This window comes from Solanum tuberosum, unplaced genomic scaffold (assembly GCF_000226075.1).
Source record: "Solanum tuberosum cultivar DM 1-3 516 R44 unplaced genomic scaffold, SolTub_3.0 scf00106, whole genome shotgun sequence".
Classification (NCBI taxonomy): Eukaryota; Viridiplantae; Streptophyta; class Magnoliopsida; order Solanales; family Solanaceae; genus Solanum; species Solanum tuberosum.
Window position 1 is genome coordinate 1,683,246 of NW_006239032.1, and position 14,074 is coordinate 1,697,319.

A 14,074-nucleotide genomic window follows, 5' to 3' on the forward strand; every position below is an offset into this window, starting at 1 on the left:
TATTTCTTCGTTCAAGACACTACTCTTGGCGGAATCCATAGAGATCACACCATCCGGAGCAGAATTTGATAGTGAAGTTCTAAATGTTTCCCAAGAGTCTGGTAGGGAACCAAGTAGAAGCAAGCCTTGAATTTCTTCATCAAATTTGATGCCCATAGCAGATAATTGGTTCATGATCCCCTGAAAATTATTCAGATGGTCTGTCATTGGAGAACCATAATGATACTTTAAACTCAACATCTGCTTTATCAAAAACATTTTATTGTTGCCAGTTTTCCGAGCATACAAACTTTCAAGATGCTCCCATAGGGTTCGAGCATGTGTCTCCCCCAGAAATATGGTTCAACACATTATCGTCAACCCATTGCCTAATGAATCCACAAACCTGTCTATGCAACAGATTCCACTTCTTCATCTTGTTTTTATTATCAGGCTTTACAGTGGTAAAGACTGGTTGATAAAAATTCTTGACATAAAGCAGATCTTCCATTTTTCCCCCTTCCAAATGGCATAATTAACACCATTCAAAGTAACCATTCTACTTGTGTTGGCTTCCATTGTTTTCCCCCAAAAAATATAGTTATTGCAAACCAAAGTAAATCTTTTCTGATGTGGAAGTTCAGACTGTGCTGCAACCACAGAGCATACTCAGATAAAAACCTTGGCTCTGATACCAGTTTGTTGGGAAAACACGGATAAACACAAAAATATATATAGGTAAAAGTAATAGGAAAATAAAATGGGAAAATAATGACACCAAGAATTTTAACGTGGAAACCCTTCTAAATAAGGGAAAAACCACGGGCCAAGAGGAGCAACTGATATCACTATAGTAAGGAATTTTACACTGTAGTTACGAGTACAATACTCAAAGTGACTACTACACGCTCAAAAAGAATAACACTCTTTTGATTTCCACCTTACTAAAAATATCGCTCACACTCTATTTTTCTTCACAGACTATTTTCTTATATAGTCTATGGAAACCTCACAGCTCTCTAAATATTTTACTCTCTCTGTGAATTGGTGTGTCTGGGAATGAGCGAAGGGCTCTCTATTTATAGAAGAAATTTGCAGTTGCAAATTTCAACACTATACATAGTATGTCAAAGTTGTGCCACCGAAAGCATTTTTAATTGCTGTGTTTTTCAACAATTGCTGCTATTGCAATTTGCCAACAATTGACAATTGCATGCAGCAATTGTTGACACCAAAAAAAAGGGATAGTGGGACTGGACCCCACAGTTTGGATGACCCCCCTCGCCCCTACCTGTCTCCAGCCCTAGAGCCAGAATGAAAGTTCATGAATCTTATACATTCACCTTAAGGAAGGCAGATTTTTGGCTATTTCGCGTGTAAACTACTATTGATTAGTTTGTACCTTTTTAGTTTACTGTTTTTGTTGATATATTCTAAAAGTCACTTCTTTCATGTCCCTAAGCAGGCTCCAGATTCAGCTTGGAGTGAATATGCCAGCAAGGGCAGATCATATACCCGGGAAAGGTGATACACAAATGTTTCTTGAAGTATACGATGTTGTATTGTATGTCGGCATCATTGACATATTGCAAGAATACAACCTACGTAAGAAAATAGAACATGCATACAAATCAGTTCTGTTTGATTCTATGTCCATATCTGCTGTGGAACCAACATTTTATTCACAGCGTTTCTTACAGTTCATCCGAAAGGTGTTTCCTGCACGTTCAATTGTAAATTAGAAGAGTTTGTACATTGTTGTTTACACCTCATACTTATCCTCAAACATTTTGTAGTTGGCAGATATTTATCTACTGTTTGCGTTAATTGAGAATACGCAAGACGGATTATGTATATAGTGATTTTCATTATTTTGGAAGAAAATAAATTTGAACTCTTCTGGCTACAGTACTTTTCTTTACTGCCATAACATTTCTACATTTTGTACTTCCATTTTCTATTATGAAGATACCACCAACACAATATTTTTTGGATTTCCTGTGTTATTAGTATTTAGATAAGAATCCTCGTAATCATAAATTGGACTATTACTAGTATTAATATTGTTATAGCTACTAGAATTTCAATTCAGTATAAAGGAACTTTAATTTGAAATGGAGGTCTGCCATCAGGTGCTTTAATCCAAGAGTATATCGTTCAGATGATATTTTCGTATTAAAAAAAATACTCTATAGTTAAAGTTCAAATCAATTTTAAAATATTGCCTAAAGTTTGTTTAGCAGTTTAAAAAGTGGTTATATTTGTTGGTGGAGCTTGACCCCTTAATGCACTCTATATTTACCTCAATGCCACTCCAGGAATAGATAGAAAGAAGAAGAAAGGGAAAAGAATAAGCATAACTTGCAATGACATTGTCCTTACTCTTCAGCCACCCATTTTTCTTTCTTTCTCTAAAACCTATACGCTATACAATCACTTTCTCTCTCTATATATATATATAAAAGGGTGAATGATATGTAATAGGATTTCATTGCATATTTCTCGGTGGAGCTAGAGAGAGTAAGTTTTTCATTGATCGAGGGAGAAAGAGAATGGGATCATCAACGGCCACGCAGAGCAGCAGCAGCTATGATCTGTCGTTTAAAATCTTATTGATCGGTGACTCAGGAGTGGGGAAGAGCAGCTTGCTCCTCAGTTTCATTTCTAATGCTGTTGACGATATTACCCCTACCATTGGTATTCATCTTCATCCAACAACAATTATATTACTAGAGATATGCTTTAGTTAATTAAGCTAAGTTGGAGTTAGTTATATGAATCCTAAAGAAGATGAGCATTGCACATTTAAACTTATCTTAATCCAATTGTCAATAATTTAGGTTCTCTAGCTCTTTCTAATATTTAACAAGAGCTTAGTGCACCGGGCTGCCCTTTTCTTAGCTACATGATTTGTTCTTTCTTGAAAAAATAATTCTTATCGAAAAACTAATTACTCTGCATCCTATGGTTGCATTATTGTGGATTTTGCTGGATTAGCAGCAGTTACTTTTAAGCATCTAATTGAACTTTTCAATGATCGACTAGGTGTCGATTTTAAAATCAAGACGCTCACTGTTGGTGGGAAAAGATTGAAGCTTACCATTTGGGACACGGGTAAGATTTTTCTGTATTCTCTAACAGCTAAGACTAACTGTGAAGTATGTCCTAATACTTTTCGAGGTGTGTGTTTTTTTCCCAGTTGTATCGAAGAGTTAATGCCAGGTTGTAATTTTTCTTTTAACATATCTTCTACAGCTGGACAGGAGAAGTTCAGGACATTGACAAGCTCCTACTTCAGAGGTGCTCAGGGGATCATTCTTGGTATGTCATATGAATGATAAGAGGGTCATTTTCCGGATTATTTCTTGTGCTATTACTATGTTTCATCTGAATTTGTCATAATTGTGTTTCGTATCTGTGTTTATTATATCTGATAAACATTACTGTAAATCGTAGTTTATGATGTGACAAGGAGAGATACATTCACAAACCTTTCTGATGTGTGGGCAAAAGAGGTGGAGCTTTATTGTACTAATGAGGATTGTGTTAAGATGTTGGTCGGAAACAAAGTTGACAGAGTAAGTTTTCTGCTTGTGTATATTCTTTGTATGCTTGGAGATACACTTTATCCTGTCACTCGCCTTTTGACAATTGTATTCAAACACTTGGTCTAATCAACTTCGAGGTGTGTGTTTTGATAAATAGTTAGTGATAATACCTGATAAGTCAGGTATGAAACTCGTAAGAAAATGTGATACTTCAGATATATTTGTGTAAATTATCTCTTAAATTTACCTTGACATTATATTCGTTAGATTCACTATGGAGATTAATTGATATGGAATTTCAGGAATCTGAGAGAGCTGTTAGCAGGGAGGAAGGTGTTGCTCTAGCAAAAGAGCTTGGAAGTTTATTTCTCGAATGTAGTGCTAAAACTCGCGCAAATGTAGAGCAATGCTTTGAAGAGCTCACATTAAAGGTAGGAGCTGTATTCCCTTTACTCACTGTAGAATTCAACAGAGATGTTACATTCAATGTTTGATCTTCTTAATGGACAACTTAACTAGATAATGGAGGTGCCTAGTCTTCTGGAAGAAGGATCTACTTCAGGGAAGAAAAATATATTGATACAGAAACAACAACAACAACAAACAACACAGTCACTGAGTAGTTGTTGCTCATGAAACTCTCCGAACTAGGACCAAACGCTGACAGATATATCAAAGGAATGCTTATATGTATACTCATTAACACTTGATCAAACATGTAAAAATTCCATTCTATATAATTATAAAATGACGCAACTTCAAGTTACTGAGTATACAAAATTACCAGTTACAGAGCAAATGAGGGACAATAACAGGACTTATCAGACAGTATACAATATCATTAATTATAAATAGGTTTTAATAGAGATATTGATGACACTAATTAATTAATTAAGTAGATTCCATAATAAGTCAATACCCCAACCATCACTTTCTCCTTGTAGCATGATTGGTGAATTATTTTCCTGATGCAACAAATTTGGTAACAACTTATTTTCTTCCTCAAAGCTCAATACTACTGCTGCTTCATCCTCAATTTCATTACAATTTTCCAGTAAACTTGTCCACCATTCAACTCTGTCATCGTCTATAGACGATGACAGCGTTGTTGTTTCTCCCGTTGGCTTCTCACAAATATTTACTACGATTTCTTTGTTGCGTTGTTCGTCATCTTTATCTAATGTGTTTGTGATCATACTTTTGTTGTTGCACCAAGAAACATTCTTTGCATTTGATGATAAGGTCCGAGGTTGAGGTTTTATTATTTCATTCTTAGTAATATTAGTATTTAACTTTCTTAGAAGGTGAGTATTCCAGTAGTTTTTCACATCGTTTGCTGTCCTTCCTGGAAGTCTACCAGCAATAAGTGACCACCTACGCAAAATAACGTAATTTTTAGATGATATGATTACACATTTTACAACATCGTGCCTACATACCGCATGAATGGACATGTTATATAATACATAGTAATATAATTTATGTAGTTAATATATATGAGGTTAAAGTATTAAACATTATAAAGTACTAATTAATTGCCTGTTGCCTAAGAGCTTATGAAGCCTCAAAATGAGATCCACTTCATCTGGTTCAAAGTCACCTCTCTTGATATGTGGTCTTAGATAATTTAGCCATCTCAGTCTACAGCTTTTCCGACATCTATTTAGACCTGCATGTATTAACATGAAATTTAAGAAAGAAAGAACGATAAATCGAAAAATAGTACTAGTATTATTATAACGTTTAATTACCAGCTCTAGAAGGAACAAGATGCCACTTCCCTTCACCATATTTTTGAATGCATTTTCTCAAGTGAAAATCTTCTTCTTCAGTCCATGAACCTTTCTTAACTCCCAACGATGTACACATAGGAGTATTCATGATATGTGTCACACTGCATATGATCGAAGGAAGTACAAGAATCAATAGATAATAACAATATGAACTATGAGAAATAATAGATAGAAATAGAAATCGAAGGATAAGAAATTACAGGAGCAATATTACGACTATTAATATGAACGAACAACAAGACAACACATTGCAACCTACTAACCTTCTATCTAATCTATGTATGTCCTCCACACCCTCCTATATCTAAGATATGTCCTTGATAAGCTGAAAGCGGTCTTATATCTTGTCTAATCATCTCTCCCCCAATATTTCTCGCACTAATTCTTCCTCAACAATTTTTAAAAAGTAATAATTTGTATTTGACGAAGAAAAAAGTGACTTGAGAGGTAAATCTAAACAAGTATTTTAACGATAATGGTATTTTTTTTTTTGATGACAAGGGAAACCCGCAACCGCTACCCTTTGGGTGCGCACAGGGTAAAACCTCCGCTCCTATGCAATAGCTCGCAAACCACATAGGAGAGATAACCCGCACTAGGTAAGCCCGGTGCGACGAGCTCGACCCAGAAGGCAAACCCCTTGCTTTCGCAAGTAAGGGGTTTCGAACTTGAGACCTCCAACATGAAAGTCCCAAGCCCAAACCACTGGGCCACCCCTAAGGGTAACGATAATGGTATATTTGAGATCAAAATAATCAATTGGAGTTTACTTATCATAGTTCAGTGGCAAATTTGAGTCAGCCCATCTAACAACAAGGGAATATTTAAGATCAAATAAATGACAAATTTATTCTATTTCTCATTAGTTGAAAAAATTTGAAAGATCTTTTTTACCCTTTTCCTATTTTGAAAATGTCATTTGATTATTAATGATCTCATACAAAAAGGATAAAATGTTGAAATCAAAAGATTATAAAATATAAAAAGCAAGATATATATACATACATAAAATAAATTGAAACAATAACAATAGTAAAACATGACAACTAGAGAGGACCTTTTACAAGCTGTTGGCCTGCTGGTAATTATATAACTTGTTCTTTAATTTCCACAATATTTTGTAAGTCATATTTGAGGCTCTCTATATAGGGCAGGCACACCAGGACTTATTGGAGCTACACTAATCACGAGAGCCTTTAATACAAAATGTCATATGTAATAAATTGCATTGTACCTCACCATCCCCCCTCTACTAGCTAGGTTCTTGGAATTTTTTTCATATAATTGTCCGACATCGACTGATCCCAATCATGATAATATTAGGTTCTTTTGTCCTATTTACATAATGTTGTCAGACGAATGGACCTGGGGGTGGGGAGGGGGGGTTGTTTGACATTGAAAATATCTAAAAGGGAAAATTTATAGATATCACAATCTCTAAAATTTTCTACCATTTAAAAAAATTACAAAATCGATATCACAATCTCTAAAAATTTATAGATATCACAATCTCTCGAATATATTCATCCCCTCTTGGATATATTCCTACAATTAAGTAATGTATCATTTACAATGTAATGGACATTCAAGGAATGTATCCGAGAGCAATAAAAAATTTAATATTTTTGTAATTAAAAAAACTTTCGAAATAGGATGTAGTTGGCCTCCAATTATATGAGATTTCTGTACTTTATACAAAAATCAATATATGGTTCTGTAATGTGCCTTAGAAAGCATTATGGTGGAGAAATGATTTTGAGTTTTATGAATTTTGAATTTTAATTTTTTTGTTTATTCTATTCTCAATAATATTTTTATACATATTACTTAAAATTTTTGTTGATGTATATTGCATTTTAATGCTAAAATAATAATATTAATTTGAATAAATTAGCGGTGAAAGAAGACATAATTTCTTGGTGTAACTTATATAACTACTAAAATATGTTTCACCACTTAATTATTTACCCCACTAAAGTTTAAATATTGTAACCATACTATACATGATTTACTTCACTTAATATCGCACTACTCTCTCATTTACTAGATGAAAGAAATGCTTCACCTATATAAAGGATGTTTTTTTTCCTTGTGTTGAGTGTTTGAATGATTATATTCATTGGGTGGAGTTTGGACTCTACAACTAATTCAAAATTATTTGAGTACTTATACAATGTTGTTGGACTGTTGTATTCTTGAGTAGACAAGTCAAGAGTTATACTACTAGTACTAGAGTGAAGATTATGTCGTACTAAACGTGAATCTCTCTTTAAAGAGAGTGAAATATCCGCGCCTTAATCATGAATATATTTTTATTCATTTTTCTTCAATTTATTTTCAACTATAATTTATTGTATATATTCACCAATATTTTGAAATACATTGTTAATATATTATTAAAATTACTTTTTAGGTGTAAACCGTAGATGGAACCTTTTCTGTCCATGAAACCACCACGTGCACCCATATTCCACCATAATAAGATCCACAGTAATTGGTGGTCGTGAACAGAGTGGTAGTAAAAATTATCCGTACAAAATCTCTTAATGATATTAAAATTTTATTGAAGATTTTAATAATCAAGATCTATTCAAATCAAATAAGTAGTTAAATCTTAATATAAACAAATATATTTAATAACTTAAAATCTAAACCATTCAAATTCAGATTTTATTAAGAATAAACAAATAAATCATATATATCACTAAAAGATACTTATATTAAAATAACATACACTTACCATCATCTCATCTTTGAATGGTAAGTAGGGATGATTGAACAGCACAAAAAGCAAAACAACACACGCTTCTCACTAAGTACATAAAAAAAGCACATTTTCTCCAAGGCCTAATGTACACTTGGTTAATTTAGTTTTCTCAAGTGTAATAATTGTCAAAATCATTTTATAAAAAACATAAACATTTATATAAACGATAACTTTCGTAAATTAGAAGGAAAGAACTACTTAATTAGGGTCGTCTCGATTATAAAATCACTAAAGCAATGACAATTTTTAGAGGCCCCTCACTTTTTCATGTAGAAGGAGAGAGTGATAATGTAGGAATTATTTTATTTTAATGATTGAGGAATGGAATAGTTTTCAGCTAATTGTATTTTCCTTTATTACGTGGCTATTTATTTTGTTTCTTTATTTATATCATGACGATTGAAATACACCCACATTATTATTTTTATATTTACATATATCATTCCCTTTCACTATTTCTATTATCTTATTATTCAATATTTTAAAGTCTCTCAAACATCAAACCTTAAAAATATGCAAAAATCTATTGTTGTTAGTTTACAAAAAGATAATTTTGTCTTTTGGAGTCTCTTCAATTTCAAGCACTGAAACAAGCTAAGTCAACACTATTTAAATATAATTATATCAAGTTATCAAATTTAACACAACATTATTTCAATATCATTATATCAACTTTTTAAATTCTTGATTTATATTTTATCATTCTAACGTTATATTACATTTTCTCATTGAAAATTTGCGTTGTTTACCTATTCTTACTTCATAAGGTTAGCGTACGTATGCCCTATCCTCTCTTGATCTCACTAGTAAAATTACGCTAAATATATCCACTAGAAACAAAATTAAAAACCTATTTATAAAGTTTGGCATTAGATCACTTGCATAGAGAAATCATGTACTAACTTATGATTGCATTTGCTATAGGTGTAGATAAATACTCTCACACAAAATTTATATTTAATAACTTAAAACTCTAATATGAATAGGTGTAGATAAATACTCTCACACAATTTATATTTAATAACTTAAAAACTCTAATATGAAAACAGTGATATATAGACCCTACTTGTACTTAGATAGAATTTTTGACCAAAATAACTTATTTTTTAAATCAATTTACAATAGTAATACATTTTTTTAAAACTTTACAAAATTAGTATAAATGTTGTTGAGAGTAATGTATTAGGCCATGTTTCAATTTTGCTAAGCAACGGACCAAAACTAACGGGAGACGGCGTTAAAGTAGGAATATGTTAATACTAGTAGCGTTTTAGAGTTTAAGTAGAAATACGTTACTATTGGTAACATTTTAGAATTATTATACTAAAACCCTGTCATTTTGATCCTTCTATCTTAAACCCAATTTACCCCATTTTCCGTACTTTCCTCACCTTACCCTAAACCCAATTTCAATTCAATATTTCTTCCCCTCGAAATCAAGTCATTCAATGAATGAAAAGTGAAAAACCTGTAGATAAATGCTTTATACAGAAGAGAACATATGTACGACGCTGTTTCCGATTCTCGCCGTTAGTATTGCCGAAACAAGAGATTCACGATATTTCAATGCCATAAGTAATTTGAGGTAATTTCTTTGTTTAAGGTTTGATTTTTCTTTACGAAGGAATTGAATTGAATCGTAAGTAGGATTCTATCTTGTATAAATTGAAGAACCCGCTAACCAAACCCATGAAATTGGATTCCAACATAAGATGTTATCTGGTTATTTGTTTTGTTTAATTCGATTTAAGGATTTCTTTCATGGCCACTGAACTCGAAATTCTTATTTAAAGCTGTAACAATTGTATATTGTTGAGGAATTGACAAATTGCATAGCAGTGCATTGAAGAGAAGAGCTATAGTCACTGTTACATTGCTTTGTAGATTAGTATTTGTTTGTTAGTTAGTTACATAACATAATTAGTTTGTTAGCCTAAATTGCGTGAGCTCATTAGTTGGTTAGCAAAAATTATACTCGAGTTCTATTGTTGCTTAGTGTAGTCTAAGATGGTTTGTCTTATATCAATACACTTCTAAAATAAAGAGGATGACCTTAAAACTTTTAAATGTGATTTTATTAACTTTACCTCACTTTTGAAGTATGCTGCCAAGAAAAAATTACATAATAATTCGGGCAAACATTTAAGTTTACTTTCATATGTATTCCATAGGTATTTTTTATGGCTAATAATAGTGAATACAAGTTGGATCCCGGTCCCATTGGAATCGAATGTATTAACGGGACAACTTACTCATAGATCACAAGATATATGGGAAGGAAATGTTAATATGATTCTTAATAGAGGAGAGAAGAAGGAAATTTTTGGAAGCTCATAGAGAAATATCCTATCCATCCACGAGTTCTTGAAGTAATTAGATTATCTAGATTATATGGTGTTACAAATCTAATCAGCCAGTTATTGACCGTAGTTTAATCACTGCACTAGTTGAGCGGTGGCGTCCCGAAACTCATACTTTTCACTTTAGAACAGGCGAAGCAACAATTACCTTGCAGGATGTAGAGGTGTTGTATGGATTACCTGTGAATGGTGATCCAGTACTTGGTAATGAAATGATAAGGACCATAGGGGATTGGCAAAACATTTGTCAAAGATTATTAGGTTTTGTTCCATCTCGTGAAGACTACAAAACAAATTTCATCAAGGTCGCTGCATTTAATGCACACATGTTAAGCCAACCACAGTTGCCGAACATAGCAACACAATATTTTAGTGTGGAAATTGAGATTGACCATATCTTGTGTACGGACCTAATATTTTAGTATTTTTTTAATTTTAATTTATGTGATATAGGTAGAATTTAGAAAGTTGATTAAATTTCAATATAATTTTGAGATATTTAAGTTGTTAATTGCTTTTTGTTTGCGCAAATTTATTGTGAAGAGGTCCATAATTAAAATATTTTTCGTCATCAATTGTTGATTTTTTACTCAAAGAAGTTACAAGATATAAACAAATATTACACACATTCTAAATAATAAAGCAATAGCTAAAGAATATGAATTTAAAACTAAAAGTCATAGCTAAAACGGATTCCATAATTTCAAAAAAATTGTACACTAATTAAATTAAAGTAGAACAAAAGAAGTAATTTTTTTTTTTCTGAAACACGCTAAGCTAGCAGTTACGTCGACGGAGACATGTCTGCTTTAACGTGAAGTCTTGAATTTAAAACTAAAAATCATAGCTAAAGTGGATTCCATAATTTCGAAAATAATTATATATTAATTAAACTAAAGTAGAACAAAAGAAATAACTTTTTAAATTTTTTCTTATAATTTCAAAAAATAATTAAACACTAACTAAATTAAAGTAAAATAAAAAAAATTAATTTTTTTCCAAAACATGTTGAAGCTGACACTAACTCTCCCTTATATAATAACTAGAAATGGGACTCCGTGCCAGCACGGGGCCCAATATATGTTATTGTTTCTGTTTTAATTTATGTGGTACATATGAAATTTGAAGTTAATCAATTTTTTAGTATGTTTTTATATAGTTTAAGTTGCTAATTATTTTTATTTAGTAGTATGTTTTACGTAAATATATTATAAATCACAATAATTAACAAGTTAATATAAAAAAAAACTTTATAAAAAATTCATTGACTTTTGAAATTTCATTTGTATCACATAAATCAGGAAAAAACGAGTAATATATATGAAAATTACATAAAATGTACTATAACTCACAATAATTAGCAAATTAAATTATCTATATATCTATATTTCTCCCAATTTATGCGGTATAGATGAAATTTTGAAAGTTAACAAAAACTTTTTATATGTTTTCAAATATTTTAAGCTATTAATTATTATGATTTATAATACTTTTCACATAAAAAATTTATTTATATAAAGTATAAAAGGAAAAATTTAAAAAAAAGAAACATAAATGTCAGCAGGAGTCCAATCTATGTTAATTTCTATGTTTTAATTATTGTAATACCGATTGAATTTGCAGAGCAAACTAAATTGTTTTAAAGGATTTTTCTTATAAATTTTAAGTTGTTAATTATTATAATTTATAATATTTTTATTAATTTTAAACCAATATATGTTTTTCTCTGTCTCAATTACATGAGACATATGGAATTCGGAGAGTCAACTAAAATTTTAAAATATGTTGAGTTGTTAATTATTATACCTTATAGTACTATTACGTGATTTTCAAATAAAATATGTATTTTTTAATTTCAATTTATATGTCATTGATATAATTACATATATTAAGTAATGAAGAATTAATGTGTAAATTATGTGACACCTATGAATTTTGGAGTGTAAATCAAATTAGTTATATGAATTTGTTTTAAAAAGCGGTTAATTATTATAATTTATAATACTTTTTATATATTTTTTAAATGATATATATATATATATATATATCTTTATGATATTGATATTAGTATTATAATAAATTAAATTTTATTATTTTAAATTTATGATCTCAATTGTCAGCCTATGCCACATTATAAAATGTTCCAAAGTAGATATCAGATTTACAAAAATGTCGATGCCAGCTAAAGTAATAAAATAACATCTAAGGACATGAACCTATATATGTATATATAAAGCTGAATATTGACAATTTGATGTGGCATCTCTCTATGACCAGTATTTGTATTCATCTTTTTTTTCCTTTTTTTGACATTTTATCTGTGTTTTGTATTTTTTATTTGTATTTAAAAAAAAAGTATTTATGTCATACCCGATTAATTATGCCCTTTATAACATCCATTACACTAATATAGATTTAAGTAAATGAAAATGGAAGATGAAAAGATAAAAACTATTCATTTTTTATAACTGTTTATAATTATTTAGCCTATAAAATAAAAACAAAATAGTTGAGCATTTGTAACAAATAAGAACAAATTTCTTCACTTTGGCTCTTCTTCTTCTGACGATAATGATCAATATATGGTATCAACTTTTGTCGCTAAGATGTCCATCAAATTTCTAGGTCATGTGACTTTTTTAACAAAAGAGAAAGAGAGAATATCTCATTATTCTTGTGAAGACATTGATGTAAAGAAAGAGATTATGTAACAAAAAATTCTTTTCAAAATAAAAGACTTTTTGAAAAAATGTTTATTACTCCTACAAGGAGAGAAAATTCATTGTGGTTGAGAAATTTATAAGAAGTCTGATTAGTGTTTGAAAGGGTAAGAAAAATTATTCGGAGAAAAAATCATTCTATTTATGGAATTCGTATCAAATTAGGAGGAGAACAAGCAAAAATTTATTTTGTGATTTGAAAAGAGAGAAAATTAGATATTATTTATTTCAATGTCATTATTCTTCTAATTTCTTTCTTCTTTAATTTTGTCTTGATTTTTTGTATGTTTAATTAAAGGTTTTTTTTCTTATTTATCTTTAATTAAAGTTTATATATATTTTCTTAAAAAAGAATTTAAAAAGATGATCATATTTAGTTCCTTTCCTCATCAATGCTATTAATCTCATAATTAGTGTTATTTATATTATTTTCTTAATTACTTTTTTTTCTTTCATTTAATTATTTATTTGAAGAAATTAGTTATTATAACTTTATAAGAATTACACATGTATTTTTACATAATTGATTTGTTATTTTTAAAAATTTTGGATCATTCTTCATCTTAAAGTTCCTATCTATATGTAATAATAAAGCTAAAATAGAAAATGTGGGGTGACACCTTCTTAGCAATAGATACTTATTTATTCTGATCAATGTTTCTGACATTTTTTGTTATTTTTTCCTTAAAATAATTGTTGCCTCGATTTTTAGTTTTAATTTTATTTTTTTAGCATTTTCTAATTTTAAAAGACTGAAAAATTTATATTGAAAATTTACAAAATATAAAAAATGATTTATTTAACTCCTATCATCATCAATATTATTATTAATTTGTTTTACTTCTTTTCTTAATCTTCATTTCATCATTAAATGTAATTTATATCATTTTCTTAGATATATATATAT

General features: G+C 30.1%; 3 protein-coding genes across 7 annotated transcripts in view; 2 read left to right on the forward strand and 1 right to left on the reverse strand.

Annotated features, from left to right (window-relative positions):
* LOC102578544 (phosphatidylinositol 4-phosphate 5-kinase 9-like) overlaps positions 1-1,895 on the forward strand; it is a 16,222-nt gene extending 14,327 nt beyond the window's left edge. For all 5 annotated transcript variants that reach the window (XM_015309601.1, XM_015309602.1, XM_015309603.1 and 2 more), the window contains one exon: positions 1,445-1,895. In XM_015309601.1, the coding sequence (XP_015165087.1) occupies positions 1,445-1,721 (277 nt within the window). In that variant the 3' untranslated portion in view covers positions 1,722-1,895. The remainder of the gene's footprint in view (positions 1-1,444) is intronic.
* Positions 1,896-2,269: 374 nt separating this feature from the next.
* LOC102588475 (ras-related protein RABC2a-like) lies at positions 2,270-4,184 on the forward strand. The gene is made up of 6 exons (XM_006349484.2): positions 2,270-2,676; positions 3,025-3,093; positions 3,235-3,300; positions 3,436-3,557; positions 3,830-3,958; positions 4,047-4,184. Exons 1-6 carry the CDS (start codon positions 2,532-2,534, stop codon positions 4,161-4,163), a joined length of 648 nt encoding a protein of 215 aa, XP_006349546.2. The 5' UTR covers positions 2,270-2,531; the 3' UTR covers positions 4,164-4,184.
* Positions 4,185-4,240: 56 nt separating this feature from the next.
* LOC102578889 (transcription factor MYB113-like) lies at positions 4,241-6,466 on the reverse strand. The gene is made up of 4 exons (XM_006349463.2): positions 6,378-6,466; positions 5,279-5,421; positions 5,067-5,196; positions 4,241-4,901 (listed from the first exon to the last, which is right to left on the reverse strand). Exons 2-4 carry the CDS (start codon positions 5,406-5,408, stop codon positions 4,415-4,417), a joined length of 747 nt encoding a protein of 248 aa, XP_006349525.1. The 5' UTR covers positions 5,409-5,421; positions 6,378-6,466; the 3' UTR covers positions 4,241-4,414.
* Positions 6,467-14,074: the final 7,608 nt, after the last annotated feature.